The sequence below is a fragment of the Diadema setosum genome, chromosome 16 (assembly GCF_964275005.1).
Source record: "Diadema setosum chromosome 16, eeDiaSeto1, whole genome shotgun sequence".
Taxonomy (NCBI): Eukaryota; Metazoa; Echinodermata; class Echinoidea; order Diadematoida; family Diadematidae; genus Diadema; species Diadema setosum.
In genome coordinates, this window is record NC_092700.1 from 25,726,132 (window position 1) to 25,749,407 (window position 23,276).

Here is a 23,276-nt window from a genome sequence, read left to right on the forward strand (position 1 = left end):
GCAATTCCTTTAAAAGTGGTGTAACATGAGCGAATCTTGGGAGATTACAAATCAATCTTGCACATGTGTTTTGAACCCGCTGCAGCTTAACTATCTGTGAATCCGGTAATCCGTACAACAGACTGTTACAATAATCTAATTTGCTAATAACACATACGTGGACAATAGTCTTCATGCTTTCCTGATCGAAATATTTACGGATGCGTCTCAAATTATATATCACATGATATGCTGATTTACATACACTAGTAACCTGAGATTCCATATTCAAATGGGTATAAAAACACACCCCAAGTTTCTCACATTATTGGATGGTTTTATAATAGTATCAGCGAGTGATATACCATTTGATTCAAATTTAGAGACTTGCCGTGGAGTGCCAATGACTAACAATTCCGTTTTCTTATCATTTAACATCATTTTGTTTTGTAATGTCCAGGTTCTAATGTACTCGATACATGATTCTAACACAGTTATGCCGTAGTCTTCGTTTGGTGTGTTAGGGCAGAATGACAAATATATTTGTGTGTCATCTGCATAACAGTGACAGGTGACAGCAGGAAACTCCTTTTCAATATTTGTGAGGAGTCTACTTGTGTACAATGTAAACAGTAGAGGACCTAAACGTGACCCCTGTGGGACACCAAAAGGTACCGTGAACACATCAGAGACAATGTCTTCCATTTCAACTGTCTGTTTTCTACCAAGACAAATAAGAGTTAATCCATTCCAGAACTTTACCGTCAATCCAAAAATGAATTTTCAGAGTTTTCAATAGGCAGGAATGATCGATAGTGTCAATATATATATATATATATATATATATATATATATATATATATATATTATTATTATTATTGTTATTATTATTATTATTATTATTATTATTATTATTATTATTATTATCATTATTATTATTATTATTATCATTATTATTATCATTATTATCATTATTACGGAATGAGAGAAATTCGTGACACGGAATCAAATCATCATCACACGAAAACTTAAAGTCATGAAAACTTTGTTCCTCCCTCTATATTCCTCGGACGGCATGGTCCCAGCCTCGCTCGAAATTGAGCCATCTTCCTTTCACATCGGCCCAACAGGCCACACCTCCTTTGTATAAATGCATATTCATGACATATCTCCCCCACAGAAGAAAGTTTGCCTATCTTTGATGGTCAACACTTTCTAACAAAAATAGAAATGCATAATAATAAAATATGCGCTACTGTATTTGATTTACTTACTTATAACACAACGTACAACGTATGCATGTGTATACTGGTACTTTCCAGTCGGATTATCAAATGAATAAAATCGTTAGCTAAACTACTAAGCTGTGCAGGCTTCATACGACCGATTAAACACATAGAATCGATCGTTTCTAAAAATCGATAAATTTAATTGATCGATCTATACTTAACATCGATTTTACATCAGCTGGCGCCTGCACCGGTTTATTGCCGCTTGGTCTATTCCCACTTGGTCTAATTACCAGCTGGGCTAACACCATTCGGGCTAAACCCAATTGGTCCACTTCTCACTTGGTCTACTTGCCACATGGTCTAATAACCAGTTGGTCTAATGACCACTAGGACTAATCGTCACTTTGTCTAATTCCCATTTTAGTCTAATTACCGGTTGGTGTAATTTATTATTTTGCCACTAGGTCTAATTGCTCTTGGTCTAATATCAGTTCGTCTAATGTTCAGTTGGTCTAACACCAGTTGGTCTATTGCCAGTTGGTCTTTTCCACTTGGTCTAATAACCAGTTGGTCTAATAACCACTTGGGCTAATTCTCACTTGGCCTAATTATTAGTCTATTTTTATTTAGTCTAATAGCCACTTGGTATGATTGCCAGTTCGTCTAATCATCATTTGGTCTAATTCCCACTTTGGCTTATGACGAGTTGGTCTAATGACCTGTTGGGCTACCACAGACTCTAGGCTACTGAGTCTACGTGTCGATTAATAATTATTATGGTAATTAAGTTGGCTCAAAAACAGATTTATGTTGTAACACCTTTATTTTGTAGTAATGTTCTTAGATGGCGTAATCGGTGTTACATTGGTATCAAACGTTTTCTCGACGCTCCAAAGAAAGGACCAAGAGACCAGTTCATGTACATGTGCAATCCAGGCTGTTTATCTATTCGAAGAAATGTCCACTTCGGAATATGACAGCAATTATGATAACGGTATTAATATCCCAGGCGACGATGGAATATGCCAGATTTAACAGATACAGTATTTGATGTAATAGGTGTAGGTGCTCCCTATCCGACGGCCATATATTGCCGCGTGTTTTATCGACTTGAAACAGTCCCACATGAATAAGGTCGCTCAACATGTCCACCATGCCTGTCCACGCACATCTGTACTCTACCCCTCATGGCTCCTACTATAGGAAAACTCTTTGCTGTGTTGTTAGCTGCATGGTCAGGCACGCAACTGAAAGCATGTACTTAAAACGTATTCATTCTCATTGAGAAATTTGGTGAAAGAATTTCTAATGAGCCCTTCCTTTGTTAACAAACGTAGCAGCATCCTTTCAAATCTTGATGACCGTTTATACTGTGCAACTCAAATTTTAACTCTCCTTGCTCGTCAATGCATACACTTTAAATGTCATAATAAAAGAGGAAGATATAAACTTTATGATGATATATATATATAACACGAATTGTTCTAGTTTACTGGGAAAATAACTGACAATTCCAGTTTCCTTTTTATTGGGACGCACTGTATATTCACGCCTGTGGTTCCGTCGAAAACAATTAAAAAAGCGCAATTATAATACCATTTTGGATGCTCTGAAATACAAGTCTTATAGACAGATTTTTGAAAAAGTCCCTGGTGTGGGAGGGGTGTTGGAGTGGGTGTGGGAGGGGGATACCCCCCCCCCCCCAACTCTGCAATGATCAGTTGTGTATTAGGTTGAAAATTGCATATTTGGGGGATATTTTTTCGAGTCTTCAGCTGAGATGAATATATTTTCTATGTTTTTTTATTTTCCCTATAAACGTTCTTGACAGTTTGTAAAAATATTCTAAAAGTAGGACATTTTTGGGGTATTTTTGTTAAATTTGAAATGCTATTCATATTTGTTTCTGTATTTTTAAGCTTAATTAAAACAAATTAATAAACAAACCATTAAAATATGTTTTAAAATTAAAAATGTGGTAAAATTGTGGTAAAGGTGAATTCAGTTGGTACAAATTGAAGTCAGATGACATTTTAACTAGCAAACTATTATGTAGACCAGGTATGTATAATACTCTTGTGTGAGTATATATATATATATATATATATATATATATATATATATATTTACGGATACTTACTTAGAGACCCAATCCTGCTGAGTTGTGCTAATCCCAGGTTATCTCTCCGGGTACCGTTTTTTCGTAAAAACCAGAGGACTCATAGTATGTAGCCTTCATTAAAGACGTATAGAATACATGGTTGGGTCTCAAGAGTATGCGTGTCACCATACCAAGATCATTAATAGATAGGACTAGTGCAGGTACACTGTGCGGCATAAATGTACACACTATGGTTGATGCCAATGGATATTGTGACGCAATGTCACGTGCTATCAAGCACCACCATACCCCCAAACGCACCAATATCTCCGAAAGATACCTTGTCGAGCAGATAAAGTCATGAAGACAGCTTGCCTTCTCTTTTCATGAAATTGTACTTTCTAAATTTATTGCATATCTTGCTTTGGAGAAAGATAAAAAGAGATGTTAATTTCAAATCAGAAAGCTATAGTTATAGTGTTTATTGGTTTGAATGAAAACTGGGTAACTTACGATCAGAAATAGTGTTACCATTGCCATGTAAGATCCCATTGCATAATCTGTAATCAAGTACCTACTGACTTTTGCTTTGGAAATGAAAAATAAATCTCAGTCATCATTAAGAACAAATGGAGGACAGAGAAGGCTAAAAGGGCATCATTCATGCTTGTAAAGAATATTACTCGACTTAAAGGTCTCACAAAAGGCACTAGAAAAGAGAATCTTAAGTCAGTCCTGTGAAACACAATGCAATGGATAGTGAATTATGAAAGAAAATACGGCACAAAACCACCTCTACCTGAAAAAAAAAAAAAAAAAAATGTTTTCCAAGACTTATGGGTTAAACGTAGATATTGTAGTTTTATCTTTGCATGTTACATTACATTTACTCCATAGAAAAACACCAGCAGGAAACACGTTTATAGCCAGTTTCATTCATTTATTTGGTGCACGACGGGTCGTATACAAGTACGTGTATTTTGTCTCTGGGTTAAGGTTAAATTAAATCATGTTGAATAGATCAGCATATATGTCAAAGTAATTTGAATCATTCTCTCCAATACGCAAACGCTGTGTGATTTGACTTCTCATTACTTTACATGTTCGACATGCATGACACACATACTAGGTAAATCAACTATGGTCTTTTCTTTTGATCAGCACACTGAAATGGACATCTTTGTGAAAAAAAAAAAATTACCGTTTAAAGAATATTTTGAAGGATCAAGACTTCTTTAGAAATATTTGAAATCTTCTATCTCTCTAAATAAAATCGAGTGAAAATATTCACTCTTAAAAGAGTGAATACAAAAATCAGTGAATTTAGAGTGAAATTGGAGTAAATTTGGAGTGATAATGTTCATTTTTCACTCTTTTTCGAGTGACCTCAGGGATCTCTCGAAGATTTCGGAATGATCCCTGAGGTCACTCTAAAACGAGTGAAAATGAACATTTTCACTAAAAATTCACTCCAATTTCACTCTAAATTCACTCTATTTTGTATTCAGTCTTTTAAGAGTGAATATTTCACTCGATTTTTTTTAGAGAGGGATATGGTATCAGGAGGAAAGTTACAATTAATATTCCTGACAAGAAGAATAACGAAAAGTCGCGATTTGCCTGGGAAAGAACTACATAATTTGATATGAATTACATTCATTGTTGACATTAGGAAATCTAGAGAAATATGAACTGTATTTGTAATCTCAAATCAACAATTGGGTTTTGTTTGGGTACTTTTAAGAATCATATTATCGCCATCCCGTGTACCGACGCATTTCTGTTCTCGTGTACGCGTAGTTTAACTTCAAAAACTATTCTAAAAATTGTGATCCTTCTGGTGTTCTATTTCAAAAAAATCATAAGCACAAAAATAATGTTTCATTACCACCTGAGAGATGAGAGATCTCTCTTGTGATTTGGTAAGGCTTAGAGGTTAAACGCTTTTATCAAAATGTTACTTCTTCTGAGCCTTTTGAGCAGATTTAGTGACTTTTCCACCAGAGCCGTCGTCCTTTTCCACAGACTTGATCACGCCAACGGCTACAGTCTGCTTCATGTCGCGGACGGCGAAACGTCCCAGCGGCGGAAACTCAGAGAAGGTCTCCACGCACATCGGCTTCGAGGGCACGAGTTTGATTATGGAGGCATCACCACTCTTGACCATCTTTGGGTTGTCCTCTAATTTCTTTCCCGACCGACGGTCAATCTTTTCCAGTAGAGTATCAAACTTGCAGGCGATGTGGGCGGTGTGGCAGTCGAGTACCGGAGAGTAGCCGGCGTGGATCTCACCAGGATGATTCATGATAATGACCTGTGTGCATAAGTGCAAAAGATAAATTGGTGGCGATGTCAGTGATGGCAGTGGTTTTTAAGTGAATCAAGTTCTGAAATTGAACACTGAAGAGGCAGCGAAATGTTGCTTTCGTTGTTTTAAAACCTTTCTATGTTGTTGTTTCCATGAAGAAAGTAGACAATACAGTAGTTCGAGGTAGCCCTAAATATAGGAATCCGGCATTCACATAGTTTATAACTTTATAGATGATCATAACAAAGGGAACTTATGGACCCATGCGTCATGAGAAGCTTTGTTGTAAACCATATAGTTAAGGCTGAGAATCCTCAGACTGGAATTTAAGTTTCGGGTGAGAGAACTGTCTTTTAAAAAAGACATTACATAATGGGCAGATCGCATGATTGAGGGTCAAATCGTACAAGAGCAAAGACAAATCATGATACCACTATTAAAACTTGTCAAACATTTTTCCTATCTAATGAGAATGTTTGACGAACACTATGACGAACACTATAACAGGGCTCGGCATCAGCCGTGAGGGGAAGGGTTACCAAAGTTTCAAATTTAGACATTTAAGGTGCCAGAATGGGCTACCAACGAAAAACGTAATGTTGTAATCATACCTTGTTGAAATGATATATAGACATGGGCGTAAATCCGGGGGGGGGGATGGGCGGATATATCCCCCCCCCCCCCCGAAATGGAGGAGGGGGGTGGCCTGTACAATCATCCCCCCCCCCCCTGAAATTTGAAAAAAAATGGAGGAAGCAGAAATGTGATTGTATCAATTTTTGCATATTGCATGACGTTCGTACGCCCACCTTCAGACAGGTAACAGAGCTGAACAGTATTCTATATCTTGTAGGATCGTAAATAATTTTCTCAAGCGCTCGCTCGCTTCGCTCGCTCGCGAAGAAAGTAATATCGACATAAGGTATGGTCCAGACGTTGACAACGTCAGATAGCATAGGCTTACGTGTAAACATGCTATGACGCGAGCAACTCGGGACCATCTCCAAATTATGTACGAAAACAAACAAACAATAACAAAAGCTATTCCGCCATTTTCCTGAATCATTCACGAAACAATGATGACTCTGATACATCTATGGGCATACCCAGGGATGATCAGGGGCGTCGAATCTATCTCGGGGGGCAAAAGGGCATTTGCCCCGCCCCTACGGAAATGTTGGGGGCGGACAAATCATTTGTCCCCCAAGCAATTCCCAAGATGAGGACAAATCTCGGACTTTCTTCATCGAAAATTGACCAACTATACCACCAGAACTATGCACCGGATCGTTGAATTGCAATGAGAAATATGCAAAAGCTCCGCTACCGGTTTCCTTTCGATAGACTTTGCACACTTGACGTATTTCATTAAATTGACGTATTTGATTATTGACGAGATTGACGTATTTCATTAAATTTTATCATTGACGAGATTGACGAGATTGACGTATTTCATTAAATTTTATCAAAGAGTGTGCAGCAGATCTTTCACTTAAAGCTCCCTCATATGCAGAGACGTTGATGGAGGGGGAGGGGATGGTTCCCCCATAAAAGTATTGGGGACAATTCTGAAAATAGGGGCACGTGCCCCCCCCCCCCCCCCAATCCGCTGGTAAAAAAAAAAAAAAAAAAAAAAAAAAAAAATTACTAAAATGGTAATTCAAGGGTTAGTAAAGTGCTTTTGAAATCGACATGAAAGGGTGATCATGAAAATAAAGATAAACTTTCTTTTTCTAAAATCTCTTTTAACCATAATAAATCTCGGGGGGTGGGGGGAATGAATTCCCCCCCCCCCCCCGAAATGGAGGAGGGGAGATGGCCTGTACAATCATCCCCCCTCAAATCTGAGGAAAAAATGGAGGAAGCAGAAATGTGATTGTATCAATTTTGGCATATTGCATGACGTTCGTACGCCAGCCTTCAGACAGGTAACAGAGCTGAACGGTATTCTTGTATATAGGATAATGTATACTTTCTCAAGCGCTCGCTCGCGAAGAAAGTAATATCTACATAAGGTATGATCTAGACGTTGACAACGTTGAATAGTATAGGCCTACATGTAAACGTGCTATGACGTGAGCAACTACACATTACGTACGAAAACGAACAAACCATAACAAAAACTATATCGCCATAATTGATACCCCCTCCATTTCCTGAATCATTCCTGAAACAATGGTGACTCTGATGACTCAGTCAGGATACATCTATGGACATACCCAGGGATGGAATCTATCGGGGGGGGGGGGAGCAAAGGGGCATTTGCCCCGCCCCTACGGTAGTGTTGGGGCCGACAAATCATTAATATTGTCTTACAACTAATTCCCGAGATGAGGACAAATGTCGAACTGTCTTTATGGAAAATTGTCCAAATACCGCCAGAACTATGCACCAAATCGTTGAATTGCAATCATAAACATGCAAAAGCTCCGCTACTTGCGCTACTGGATCCCTTTGTACACTTTTGAGATTGACGACTTCCCTAATATATCATTATCCAGTGGCGTAACTACGGAGGGGGGGGGAGCACGTGACCCCATCCTCCCCACCCCCCTCCCTCATCCACCGGTTAAAAAAAAACATACCTAAATGGTAATTCAAGAGTTAATAGTAAACTGTTTTTGAAATCGACATGAAAGGGTGATCAAGAAATAAGATATTTTTCTAAGATTTCTTTTAACCATAATTAAAGAGGTATATAGTGTGAAACATTGTTCAAAAAGCCTGGAGCCGACAAAAGATTGTGATTCAGCCTAATTCCTGGTTGGCATTCGGAATATAATCAGGATGTGCGCAGTGTCAAAAGAGTCGCTGCAATGTTGCGCAAAGTCTCGATGTAGAATGTACACCTTTGTACCTTACGCTTCATTGTAATATTAATATCAAAGCTAGATCATCGATTTTGCGGTGTTGCTTCACATACTACTCTATATCAAAATGCCTTGCATTGCCAATAATAAGACTTGACTTGGGCTATTTCCTACCTTTTTGATGTATATAAAACACACACACAAACAAACACAAACAATTAGGGGATGTTCTAAAGTGCAGATTTTGGACATCCTTCCCCAGCTTCGCCGCTTGGTCACTTTGCGACGCCCCCTCGCTGGTCATATACCTCGCCCAATTATGAACATAAACCGACACCCTTGACTACCAGTGGCGGATCCAGGGGGCGCACCGGGCCCCCCCCCCCCCCCTCTTAATTTCCAAAGCAAAAAAACAAATGGCTACAAACGGCAGTTTTTTGGACTGTAAAATGTCAAAATTGTCAAGTTCGCTCGCTCCGCTCGCTCGCATTTAATCGTTATGCCATTCTCCTAATGTTGCTGCCAGGAATTGCCAGCAGCTGCGCCCGGTGCGCCCCCCTTAATTTAAAAAGCGAAAAAGTGTAGCTACGAACGGCAGTTTTTTGACTGTAAAATGTCAAAATTTTCAAGCTCGCTCGCTCCGCTCGCTCGCATTTAATCGCTATGCCATTCTCCTGATGTTCCCGCCGGTATAATTGCCAGCAGTCACGCCCGGTGCGCCCCCCCCCCCCTTTAATTCCAAAGCGAAAATTATAGCTACAAACGACAGTTTTTGGACTGTAAAATGTCAAAATTTTCACGCTCGCTCGCATTTAATCGTTATGCCATTCTCCTGATGTTGCTGCCAGTAATTGCCAGCAGTTGCGCCCAGTGCGCCCCCCTCTTAATTTCTACAGCGAAAACATAATCATAGCTACACTGTATATACAAACGGCAGTTTTGGTCCTGTAAAATGTCAAATTTTCAAACTAGCTCGCTTCGCTCGCTCGCATTTGATTTTAATCGTTATACCATTCTCCTGATGTTGCTGCCAGTAATTGTCAGCAGTTAGGCCCTGTGCGTCCCCCCCCCCCCTTAATTTCCAAAGCAAAAATATATGTAGTTACAAACGGCAGTTTTTGGACTGTAAAATGTCAAAATTTTCAAGCTCGCTTGCTTCGCTCGCTCGCATCTCATCGTTATGCTATTCTCCTGATGTTGCTGCCAGTAATTGTCGGCAGTTGCGCCCAGTGCGCCCCCCCCCCCCCTTAATTTCCAAAGCGAAAAAATATAGCTACAAACGGCAGTTTTGGGAATGTAAAATGTCAAAGTTTTCAAGCTCGCTCGCTTCGCTCGTTCGCATCTATTCGTTATGCAATTCTCCTGATGTTGCTGTCAGTAATTGCCAGCAGTTGCGCCCGGTGCGCCTCTCCCCTCCTCAAATTTCAAAACGAAAAGATGTAGCTACAAACCGCAGTTTTTGGACTGTAAAATGTCAAAATTTTCAAGCTCGCTCGCTCCACTCGCTCTCATTTAATCGTTATGCCATTCTCCTGATGTTGCTGCCAATAATTGCCAGCAGTTGCACTCCCGTGCGCCACCATTTACAACATCAAAATGCAAAAAGTTTTCACCGTAGGAGGGGGAACATCCCCCTCCCACACCCTCGCCCTCTCCCCCCCCCCCCCCCTCCCTCGCTTGGGTTAGGTCGCGTTCATGATATTCAGTGTAAGAATTAATACAAGAAGTTTATTTATATGATGCCATTTTATAGCCAAATTGTTAAATAATAATCGACATCAAAATATATTGCTTTACCTTAAACAAGTGGGACTGTTTCAAGTCGGCAAAACGCGCAAAAACATGCACCGCTCCCTCGCACAGGTATTTCAAAAAAAAGTCTTCGTTCTTTAAGGTCTGATTTTCCACCGGAAGTCGGCTGACAAAAAAAAAAAAAAAGTGTGTGTGTATGTGGGGGGGGGGGACCAAGCTTCACCAAGCCCCCCCCCCCCCCACACACACACACACACACACACACACCAAGGCTGCGCCGGTCCGCTTATGGGCTTGTAATCGTGGTGATGGTGACTATCCGATCATTCCCCCCCCCCCTCCCCACTCCTCAGTACGGATTTACGCCGTTGTATATAAATGTATAAAGAATTAATTCATAAAAATAAAGAAGTACAGCTGTATGAAGCCCAGCATAGTAATTATGCTTGCGTTTTATAACTTACAATAGCGATGACACTGGCATTTAAAAGTTGCTGCTACTTTTTTCTCATTCTAACTAATCACTTTGAACAAGCATGAAATGACGTGGTTACTGGTCAGTACGAAGGCGATGATCGTTCATTCCAAAAGATAATAATAATTATTTTGAATTGATCAGTTTTCATTCAAAGGACAAGTTTTAATTGTGTCCAAAAACTTATAACAAGTGCATAGCTTTAGACACCAGTCACTATAACACACAGGACTGGTAGATGGAACAGAATTTTGTAATTGCATTGTTTAAAATTATTATCGTGATAACTATAGATTTGCATTTGCATGAGTACAAAGAATAAAAGTATTTCATATGGGTTATTTGACTTAGATGAAGAGAAGGCCCTCTCGCTGTATGGCGAAGAGAGCCCAGCTCGCCTTGTCGCGCTCGGCAGGGTTCGCTTCGCTCGCCCGTTACAGCGAGAGCGTCTTGACAAAGGCCTACAAACTTGCCTGTGCGTTGAAGGACTTGGCGCATTTGGGAGGGTTGTTCTTCGAATCGCCAGCTACGTAGCCACGTTTCAATTCTTTGATAGACACATTCTTGACGTTAAACCCAACATTGTCACCAGGAACAGCTTCGGTGAGAGATTCGTGGTGCATTTCAACAGATTTCACCTCGGTGGTTATATAACTCGGGGCAAATGTGACAACGACGCCCGGCTTTAGTTTGCCAGTCTCAACTCGACCTACAGGAACCGTGCCAATACCTGTCATATTTAAGGAAAGGTGCATTTCGTATCCTTTAGATTCACTAATTTCATCATTCATCTATTTCCTTATTCTTTCATCACTGATAAAAAACATACGAAAATGAAATTTCGCAGAAATAGATTCAAAAACATTTTCTTTTTTTTAAATACTGGCAAAAAGTTTAAATTTTTGAAAACACTGGCAAAAAGTTTGAATACTAAACAGACAGTGTGTGAAGGTGCATACCCTAAACATATCATTATGCAAATTATATACGAATTGATATGTCACAGCATAAAACATGGAAGAGGCAATTCTGTAAATATGACTTTGTCATCGTTGTTATCATTATTATCATTATTACTATTGATACGATTATTGTTGTTTATAAAATTATTGCTTATTGAAACAGTTCACTCTTAAAACGTTTTTTGCAGTATATGTTTTATTTTTTTTTCAATTTTCAAGCATTCTTTTGCACTTTTTTTTGTGATTTATCCTTGTAATGATATGCTCTCCGAAGCTGTTTTATTCATACTCGGGGACACTTTGTAGAACAGTTGGGAAGCTGGAAGTGCTGCCTAATTGCATTGGGAGACTATCGAATAGATAATGTAGCTTGAATAAATAACTGAATGACTGACTGACTGAATAAATAAATAAGCAAATAAATAAATAAATACATAAATGAATAAATACAGTTGTAAACAACATAATATAAAACCTTCATGAACATAAAAACACGCACACACAAATACGCATAATACATACTGCCTTATGTCATTATTACGACAGAAGAAACTATACACAGGATATTATGCCGGAGAAGTTTCCGACAGCTCAACGACGTACCGGCAATCTTGTAAACATCCTGGAGAGGAAGGCGGAGTGGTTTTTTCACGGGCCGTTCTGGTGGTATGATGGCATCTAGACACTCATACAGAGTTTTTCCGGAAGCAGTGACCCCACCACGATCAGTGGTCCATCCCTTGTACCATGGCATCTGTATAGATGTACACGGACATTAATGTCTGTGAAGTAGACTGCTTGCCTTAACATGTTACGTCGAAATACAGGTAGGCAATCAATCTGATGTTAACATGTGTATATTCTTAGTATTTCAACCTGACGTAACGGAAAATAAGCAAACAGTCCAAAGAATGAAAAAAAAAAAAACGTATATGGTGAAATAACATGCCTTATGGGACATTAAAAAAAGTAGAGGTGGCATAAGCCTCTTTGCTAGATATAGCAAAACTGCGTGGGCCTGTGCGATATATTTATACCTTTCGAAAGCGTTTCAAAAGAAAAATACGATAATCCTGCCGTCGGGTTTTTTTTTTCACGATTTATTCCGAATAAAATGTAGGACCGGTTGTTTTTGTTTTTGTTTGTTTGTTTGTTTGTTTGTTTGTTTGTTTACTACAACTTTGCCTTTGTGACGTAAAAATCTCTTGCACGCCACTCTTCTGTTGCATTTACCTCCTTACCATCTCGATCCAAGCTTAGTTGGTGAGATTTCTCCTTTGTTACCGACATACATTATTGTCGGCCCATGAAGGAACTCTTTTCTCAGGTTCACTTTTATCATCAAACATAACATACATGTCTAGATTTGTGGAATTTATTGTGGTTTTTGAGCAGAGAAACCAATACTCTAAAAAATCTTTGACTAATTACACTAAACAGTGTTGATGGCATTGAAGCCTCACATATTTCAGAAATGTAGCAATGTAATTCCATTATAATACCGCTTGCCAGTTAATACAATTCACCTTTGTGATATTTATGCACGCCTTCTTTTGTTCTGCTCCCTTGAGCCCCAACTCACACAATCTCGAGAGGCTGCCATGTCATAATTCTTGTTCATTGCAATTTGTTACAAAATTTGAAAAACATTCTTATTCCTCATCCCAATTACTATAAATTCTGAAACTCTGAACTCATTGTAACTAAGTTGTAATTGTTCAAATGTTAAAGTCCGAAAATCATTCGGAGGTCTTCTTTAAAATGTCATCCAAACTGCAATGAACAAGCATAATGACATGGTAGCCTGACCATAACAATGCGTGAGTTGGGGCCCAAGGAAGTATAGAACAAACGAAGAAGGCGTGCAAATATTCTACACAGGTGAACTTGTTAAGCAAGCGGTATTGTAATGATTTGATTTGATTTGATTTGATGAATGGAATGACACTGCTTCATTTCTGTGTCATCAAAATTGTTCAGTGTATCGTTTGTGAAGATTTTTTCAGAGTAGTGGTTTCGCTGCTCAGGAATCACACTAAATTCCGCATGTCTAATGGAGATACATGATGGACCCGTCGATTTATATGTACAATCTGTACTACATGATGTGAAATTTTAAACTTGGAATGCTCCTTTAAGTGATGTCACTTCTCGAGGTGACCTATGGCATTCTGCTAGCTGCATTTCCAAGCCCTACTTCGAGACAAAACCAAAGCATAGCAAATTTAATACATTATAGGCATTCCTCAGCTGCACCTAAACAAGCTACCACTGACTATACAAACTCCTAACTGCACTCCCACTCCCAGAGGACTTCGGGGGTTTATGATCTCACCACAGTGACATTTCATTATCTACCAATGACTCTCCTACATCATTCTGTAAATTTTCATTGCAATCTCATTAAAGAGATAAAAAACTCATTCCAAACATGAAGGCATGAAATTTTGGATGACTCTCAGACACTAACATTACTATTATTTCATAAAAATCATTTCGCAGATTACATTTTCGGATGGGTCGAGAATGTTGTCCCCTTTCCAGCCAGATACCGGAACGAAGCCGATGCCCTTTACACTGAAGCCGACCTTCTTGGTGTAAGCTGACACCTCCTTGACGATTTCTTGGAAGCGCTTTTCGCTGTATTCTGCCGAGTCCATCTTGTTGACGCAGACGATGAGCTGCTTCACGCCAAGAGTGTAGCACAAGAGGGCGTGCTCCCTGGTTTGACCCTCCTTAGAGATACCAGTTTCGAACTCTCCCTTAGCCGCGGAAATCATCAAGACTGCGCAATCAGCCTGAAACCACGAGGCAATAAATAGTTAATACTTTAATATCGATATAAACAATAACACTCTGCAATCAAGTGGGTTTTTGCTTTTGATTTTGCGTTTTTATAAAGGATAAAGGGCCGGTTCTTGTTGCGGTTTGTCATAACAACAATCACAGCTCACAGGAATTTTACCTGGGCCTTCCTGTGTGGCATGATTTTTTCTTTTCTTTTTGCTCCTATCACCTATACCCATCTAGCTATATTGTATTATGTACTTGCATACCAAACGAAAGAATGTACAAATGCCCGTAAGTCTTTCAAAGACGGGTGCGTGGCACATTACTTGGTTGGATGACAAGGAGAGATCGTTATTTCAATACGTTTGGAAAGGTTTACACTGCATAGAGTCAAGTATGGCTGCTCCCACAGGCATGCATAAGTGGCTCTTTTCATGCACAAGGGTATTATGTGGTAACTTATTCGATATTCATTGCACATTACAAGAACCAGCACCGTTTCATATTGCTATGTTTGTTCAATACCGTTGAACATTCCTGACAGAGCAGTACGATTTTGTTAGATCAAATTAACGAAATGATACGTCAACCTTCAAAATTTTTAAGCGTGTTTAACAAAAATATCAATACGCTGATTACCGAATCGTTTATGTTAACACCGAGAAATTGTGAGCATGGTTAATACGGTGCCCCATAGATGTTACCACGTGAGGGTTTTTTTTTTTTTCAATTTGTTTATTTTCCACCCTGAGAATTTCTTTTTGTAACCTTCGCTTTATATCAACTCGTATCCGAACATCTACTTGATCTAGCGAAGCGCAGATTTTTCTAGAAAAGTGCACTTAACCTTTTGGGGAACCAATGATGGACTAAAGCCTGGATGTGAAATTGGCAGGGCTATTATTTATGTGGCGGAATATTCCCAAGGCACAGTCGGTAGAATACAGTACACAATCATGTCCACTTTCTGATACACCCTTTCTCTTAAGCCATTGGAGTATTTCGTCACATGTAGCGTATTTTGTCATGGTTGTACAAAGAGACATGCATTTATCCCATTGCAGTTATGTAACTTGCTAAAGTGGCTCACGTCGCGAGAGGAAACCAGGGTGGTCTTAGATGACATTGTGACCCTGCATTACAAAACTAACAAAAAGTTGCTTGATATGGATTTTAGTTAAGGTCAGATTCTGAAAGAGCAGACTCTAAGCTTTGAAATGATGTATAACTATACATGTACGTTCAAATTGACTCCCCTAACCTATTGGGAAGAAAGCGCGCACTGAAGCGTGAACTGAGAAAAGAGGCTGTAAAGTATGGGATCTACTGAGGGCCTATTCTTTACCAAACCGTGCTAGCTGTGCGATGAATGGGACAAAAAACAAGATGTAAAACAACGAAGCAACAACAGTGAAGGAATTATCAGATTAGGCTGAAATTGAGCATGCTCTAAACATTCTGTCCATTATCATTGCCAACTTTCAAAGGAGTAACATCATGTATTCAAAAGTTATTAGAGTTGAAAGTGGGGATTGTGCAAAGGATATTCAAGAAATGAGGAGGGGCCTCCAAGACATACCTGATCTTACTGCTCTACAATAAAAAAAAAAAAAAAGAGAGAGTTGTAGAAAAATTGCTGAGAACTCACTTTCCCATTAATGTTATGATCCCACAGACTTAGGAATAATGTAGAAGAAGAATAGCTATTTCAGAAAATATGGAAAACATAAGATTGACTTGATTGACCTAATTCACCCTTTTTGAGTCCTCACGTAAAATCAATGGGTGCGACTTTCTGTTCGTTTTGTCACATGTTTGTGATACACGGTCACATAATCTATTACAGTAAAGTGTTGTTGCTTTTTTAAGGTTCTCCAGTTCATTTTCGCCATGATTTCATTAAATCTGTTAAACATTGAATTTTGTTCTCACGGACACAGACTGTGCATGGAATGTGCGGCCGCTCATTTCAATTTCGTTTTTAGCCGATTGACTTCAAAACATTGCAATTCGATTTTGTTCTTATTCTGAATTTTTCGTCAATGACAGCCATTTGAATTCGTCTGTTGCACAGTAACTGAGCACGAGACAGCCTAATCAATTTCGTTTGTGTAAAATTTCCCCGCTCATAATTTTGTGCGCGATTTTATGCTGAAAAGTCCTCCGTTTTCTCCTCACATCTGCGTCGCTTTATGGTTAATGAAAAGATATATAACACAGGGTTTTTCATCGAACGTTATATCATATTATACTGACATCTATTCATTGAAATGACACATAGAAGTTATCAAATATCTAGTTTACCCTTCCTATAAAGGTCCACAATAACACTTGACGAATTTGAATCATTAAGGATATCGCTTTTCCGTAGAAACGATGTGAAATTACAATTTTAGATAATTTCCTGAATTAATAACTCATTCTCAACCAGGCAAGACAATTAAGAAGAGGAATATATTCTAAACATTTCCAAAACGCCTTTCTCATTTTGGAGCAGATGCAACCTACATGTTGATGTTTATAGGAATACCATTTCATATTTTTTCCAGTTTATGACGCTATAATGTGAAATTCTCAGAGGCGGTGATTATTCTATGATTAGATCATTATTTCTACATTAGAATTCCTCCTTTATCACAAAACTAAACAATTATCTTACTGATATAAACCTTCATGTCCCTTCAAGAAATTATCGATACAGGATACCAGAAACACTATGATTATTTAGCTTTATTGATTGCCTCGAAATCTTTGTGAAAGCTTGGACAAAGACCTGTGAGGTTCCCGTGATCATGTTCTTGATGAAGTCACGATGGCCAGGGGCGTCGATCACGGTGACGACGTATTTTTCGGTTTCGAACTTCCAGAGGGCGATGTCGATGGTGATTCCACGTTCCCGCTCCGCCTTTAATTTGTCCAACACCCAGGCGTACTTGAAGGATCCCTTGCCCATCTAGGAAACAAGTATGCATAGAATCCTAACTAATCGTCAACTCCTAGCCTTGTGGTCCTCAGTAAATAGGCATGCTTTTAAGTGGACATCTCATTGTTTATTTTGCTTTGTTTTTTCACTGCATATAACTTTGTACTTGGCCGGTATGCATGTATAAGCTTTATTTCTAAACTATTATTTGTCTTTTTGTTCAGTGAAATGAATACCTAAAATCATCTGCGATTACTTTGTTTCGTTGCGGAAAATGGATGAAAATAAAACTAATTCAATTATGCGGACATACAAAGAAACAATGGTGACAAAGCGGCTACGCACCGTTTTCTCCTTTCCTTCTCATATGTCATGATATATAATTATATATATATATATATATATATATATATATATACAATGTATATATTATGTATATATATTTATATACATATATATATATATATATATATATATATATGAAGAGTTTGTTTGCAAAAACCGATAAGTCTATTTTTGAAGATTTTGAAGTATGGTCTCTGTCATAAAGTACAAAATAATACCTTTTAAATGATATATTGGTCACTACATATAAAGGTACATTTTTGAAGTTATGGTCAAAAGAAGCAAAATTTTCTTATTATTCTCTTTATTTTTCTTGACCTTTAATCGCAAATATCTCCACTTCGCAAATATGGACTTATCGGTTTTTGCAAACAAATTCTTCATATATATATATATATATATATATATATATACATAATTGTAGAACCGTTTACATATAAGACACACATTAGTTACGCACACTGAATGCCACCATGACGAACAAAGACAAAAATTAATACTGCTTCTCAAAATTTGTCTACTGGCAAGGTTATTATAGTAATACGATCCTTGACTGACTAACAGGTAAGAAATGCCAAAGCAAAGATTGAAACAAGATTAATAAACGATAGCGTATTAACCAGCAGAAAGCGGTAGCAAAGGACCCGTCATGTATTGTGTTTATGTATAGGTTTTCCCGGCCAATTTCGCACTTTTTTCAGTCCAATTCCTAATTGCTGCATTCAGTTTAGCACGATTTAGCCTAGATGGCATGATCGGTATTTCAATTTTTTAATCTTTTCGTTCAAATTCATTTTGGAGCATTCAAATTACCTTTTACATCATTCGAATCAGCACTTTTTCAGTTCAAATTCGTAAGACAAGCACCATTTCGCAAATCGTTCATTCAATTTAGCATGATATAGTCACGCGATCCCGTACACGCTGCGCTCGTTCATTCGAATTCATTCTTGGGCATCCAATTTCGCATTTACTGCAGTCAATTTAGCAGACACGTAAAATGCTTCTATTCCTTTTTTTTTTTTTTTTTTGTTGCAAGCATCATAACATTTCATATTTTCGTATTCATTCTTTATTCTGATATCACCTTTGCAACAGTACTTTAAAAATATGTGTATGTGTTTATGATGCTCGATAGCATTATTTCATTCACAGATACATTAATTTTAAGTTTGTTTTGACATTAGTTGGTAGAAGGAGGTTTCAATTTACATCGTGTTTATTTCTTTCATCTGTATGTTTCATTATTTTCATTTGGTGTGTGCTATATTGCGTTAATCATCGTTAGGAATAAAGTTCTTGGATCAGCTCTAGCCATCAATTTGTCAAGATTATTACCCTCAAATGCTTCTATGATTCTTTCCCTGTCTTCTTGAGATATACGCCTGTATCTAGCTCGTGCTGCCATGACTGGACATAAGAAAGTGAAGTGATCTATGGTACTGGTGCATGTATAGTTCTGATAACATGTATGAAAGAAGAGGGGCGTTACAGAACGACAAACTTGAGTTACTTAGGGTCAAATATACCTTTACTATATACTTAACAGTGTGTGGATGAAACAAAAATGCACATTTAAATACGCATGAATCACGGTTCTCACCTTTTCAAAATAGAAATAACATACGCCAATTTGAATGAACGTGTTTGGAATTTGACTGCCCATACGCGAAATTGAATGAATGAAATACCATTTTCCGCCAGTGCTGACGAATTTGAATGACTGAAGAGCACGTGCCAATTTGAATGCCCGTTTTACGAATTCGAAAGGCAAATGTGCGAATTTCATTGATCGAAGTGCTAAATTGAACGAACAAGTTGCAATTTTGAATGACAGAATGTGCAGTGACGAGGATTTTCGCTAAATTGAATGAACCTTTTATCAAATGGACTGACAAAAGTGCGAAATTGGCCGGGAAAACCTATAATAGCCTTGATAAGAGCAGGCCAACCATGTCATGACAGAGAATTCCTCGCATATGGATTACTGTGGAATAACATCATGTCAAGATATGCATGGCAGAGAGATCGGGGAGTAGCCAGACTTACATCATTAGACTCTTTCTCGAATTTCTCAATGGTACGCTTATCAATGCCTCCGCACTTGTAGATCAAGTGACCAGTCGTGGTAGACTTTCCGGAGTCTACATGGCCAACCACCACGATGTTGATATGTACTTTTTCCTTCGCCATTTTTACTGCTCGGCGATTTGTTGATCAGAACAGTCCAGTGATGCTGCAAATGCCACTTTGCTGCGATTAAAAACGAATGTTATCCTTTGTTAGGACAAGATATCTCCTTATTAAAACACAAACACACACACACACACCAAATAATCGGGAAAAATATATATGATGAGCTAAAATTCATATATTTCCCTTTGGTGTCCAGTCCAATGTATTCATCATTCATTAAATGCCAAAGCGGAAAATTGCCATATAGTGACCAAATGGATTGAATAACTAAATAGACATCATATCTCTTAAAATCTGGTGTGATGTCGGTAGAGTTTATTAGATATAAAAAAGTAGATATTTTGGGTTTTCACGGTCATATTATATATATTTTAAAAAATCGATTTCGGAGAGATCTTGGGGTAGTAGGCAAGTGCACAGCAGAATTGTGTTTGCTGTTATGACAACCTTCCAAGGGATATTACTCTTGTGATTCTGTCGTGTTTGAAAGTTGGCACTTTATAGCCATTCCCGATATCTTACTACCGAGAGGTATACGATTAAATACGATGAGTCTACATAAATACTAATTATTGATTCTTCATAAGTATTGCAATCATGGGATTAATTCCGCAAGGCTAGAAATCCGTATATTGCCTACACCGATTTCACGACAGGTGATATGGTTCAATAATGTGACTGCCGATCGACGGGACTCGAGTGAACTGAGTATATCTAAACTTATATAGATCATAAAATATATATGAAAAAAAATCGCCGTTTGTCGTTGTGATATTGCACTTTACAATCAATCTAAAATTATGTAGTCCCCCGATTTAATATACATTGAGCGCTTAGTACTTTAGGAAAAGTATAACTCCCGTTGTGATCTCAAGCGTAATAGAGGCGATCTTTAATGTGCAGAAATACGTTAAATGATAATTATGTCAATATTTGTATATGCTTAAATTAAACTGTATTATAGTTATAGTGAACGTTATATTCTATCTCATTTGATCCAAATATATTAGAGAATCGCATCAATTGAAGGTTGCCAATGATTGTAAGAAAAGTAAAACAGAGGTATAAAGTTTTCTTCCAGACGGAATTGGCCTATGCACACTCCATAGATCATTTTTTTACTATTTTCTTATAACCGTCACTGTCTAATATGTATATGCCGATGTGGTGTAATTCCCGTAAAAGTTGACATTTCCCTTTGTTTTATTAAAACTATCATGTCTCTGCGAAACTCACATCACAGTATTTAATTAGCAAAGTCGGATCTTGATTATAATATCACAGAGGATAACTTTACCGCAAATTTTCACTTCGGATTTTTCTGTTCTCGGAGAGAGTTTACAACGTAGCTAAAGCAATTACACTACCCCTTGCTAGTGAAAATTGTCAAGACTATACTAGTATAAAAGGGAGGTCCAGATGATTTTCATAATTTCACATCTCGAGGTACATATATCGACAACTCTATGTAAAGAGTTGTGGAATTTATTGTGGTCCTCGAGAAGAGAAACTAAAAATAAACGAATAAATAAACGAACAAACAAGTAACAGTGAAAATGCTGATGACAATACATAGTGGCTCACATGCTTTTCAGAAAATGTAGCAATATAATCCATTACAATACCGCTTGCTTAGCAATTTCACCTGAGTGGGAATTATGCATACTTTTTCTTTTTGGTCTGCTTCCTTGAGCCCAAGTCATCATCCTACCTCACGGTGATTTGCTTACTATAGATATTGAAAACATTCTTATTCCTGACACTTTTCTAATATTTCTGAAACTCTGTACCCGTTACGACCAATGTAACAACTGCTTACAATTGACAAGAACTTAACAGCATATATTGATTCAAAGTGTGATAAAAAAAGATACTCTGAATGAATCAAAGAGTGAAATCAATGCAAGATAATTGCTTTTGTTGACCATCAAACCTGTTCACCCTATGCTACATGATAATGAAGAAAGAAAAAAAAAGCATACGTATTTCATAAGGTGTATTCCCGTATCAGCAGAAAACAAACAAATGAAGTAACTTAAGTACCATCAATATAACTTTTTTTTTTTATTTCTTAGGGAGTAATGCCTCAAATTCAATCACGATAAATGTTCATTTCCAGTTCTTCCTTTTCTTTTTAAATAAAGAGAAATGCCTTCATAAACAACTGCATATTTTTGGTCAGGAACATTTTATAAGGACAGCTAAGTTTTGATTGATATATAATTTAAAAAATGAAATTCGTGATACAATACAATACTTTGTTTTCCAACTTTATTGCTGATGGCAATAAAACTTTCATTACTATGGTAAATAATGATTACAACTACAATGTATTAACATAACGTCGGGTGAGAATGATAAGGGCGTTAAGGCGCCTCGCACATTATGGATTTAGTGGCAACTTAATGCCCTTTACTTGCCGTAAAGATCCAGTTCTTACAGTAACGATGATACCCGGATTTCCCTCCCCTCCAGTAGGACGGTAAGATACACATTTTTATTCTGTTCCCTCTTCCAATTTTTATAACTTCTACAAATTTCTGTTAAGGTGGACATAATAGTGAGCAAAGATAAAAAGGAATGCTAAACTTTGCTTTGATACAAATTGTATGACAAATCTACTTTCAATTTTTCTTTTGAATGGCCAGTTGCTACATTACTGTAAAGGCATGACTTTTGCACATAAAACCGTGACACAAACTTATAATGTATTAGGCGCAAATCTAGTTTGGAACACCGCTTGATAGTCAATCATCACATAGAATACAAGGCGTGTGTGAGAGGAACTAAAGCGCGAGAAACGCGCTTTCATTGTACCGCGGGGTTAGCGATTTATCGATCGGTTTTGGCGCCTTTGTTTGTTGAGCAGAATATGCGAAGTTGGCACGCATTCAGACGCAAAAAATTTAAACTAGAACGGTACAGCTACCGTGCGAACGTGGCACATAAAGAGTTAAGAGTGAATATTTTCACTCGATTTTTTTAGAGAGTACTCCATCTTACTCCTCCCAGGGATGTCTGGCCATATTTTACTTGATTTTCACTTTATCCTCCTTTACGACTCTCTCTATGCCCTTTTCTCCGATCTCAACGACTACAACTTAAACTTCCAGCTCTTTGCTGCCCCTCAATATTGTCACTATGGGCCTTCCTAACATTCTCCCTATAATAGTATGTCGCTTCTCCCCTCGGTTCTCCTCTTTCTAGGCTCTCCTTTTGTCAAGCCAAGACCCTTCAAGGACTATACAGCGAACACGTCTCCTGTAACAGTCCCTCCCTCCCCCCCCAACTCAACTTCAGACAAAATACAACGGTTTTGCATTCCTGAGAGACCGTGTGTTTTCCTCGCACTTTTTATTTTCAGATTAACGAACGACCCCCCCCCCCCCCCTATTTTCGGACC

At 38.0% G+C, this 23,276-nt stretch overlaps 1 protein-coding gene across 1 annotated transcript; it reads right to left on the reverse strand.

Moving 5' to 3' along the window:
- Positions 1–4,858: 4,858 nt before the first annotated feature.
- LOC140239439 (elongation factor 1-alpha-like) lies at positions 4,859–19,870 on the reverse strand. Its single transcript, XM_072319278.1, has 6 exons — positions 19,727–19,870; positions 17,183–17,362; positions 14,127–14,417; positions 12,223–12,373; positions 11,131–11,387; positions 4,859–5,626 (listed from the first exon to the last, which is right to left on the reverse strand). Exons 1-6 carry the CDS (start codon positions 19,868–19,870, stop codon positions 5,270–5,272), a joined length of 1,380 nt encoding a protein of 459 aa, XP_072175379.1. The 3' UTR covers positions 4,859–5,269.
- Positions 19,871–23,276: the final 3,406 nt, after the last annotated feature.

Coding starts and splice junctions, on each gene's coding strand:
- LOC140239439 (XM_072319278.1), bottom strand. CDS start 19,870: ATGGCGAAGGAAAAAGTACATATCAACATCGTGGTGGTTGGCCATGTA. Junction 17,363..19,726: donor TCGAGAAAGAGTCTAATGAT/GTAAGTCTGGCT, acceptor CTTGTTTCCTAG/ATGGGCAAGGGATCCTTCAA. Junction 5,627..11,130: donor CCAAGTCCTTCAACGCACAG/GCAAGTTTGTAG, acceptor TTATGCACACAG/GTCATTATCATGAATCATCC.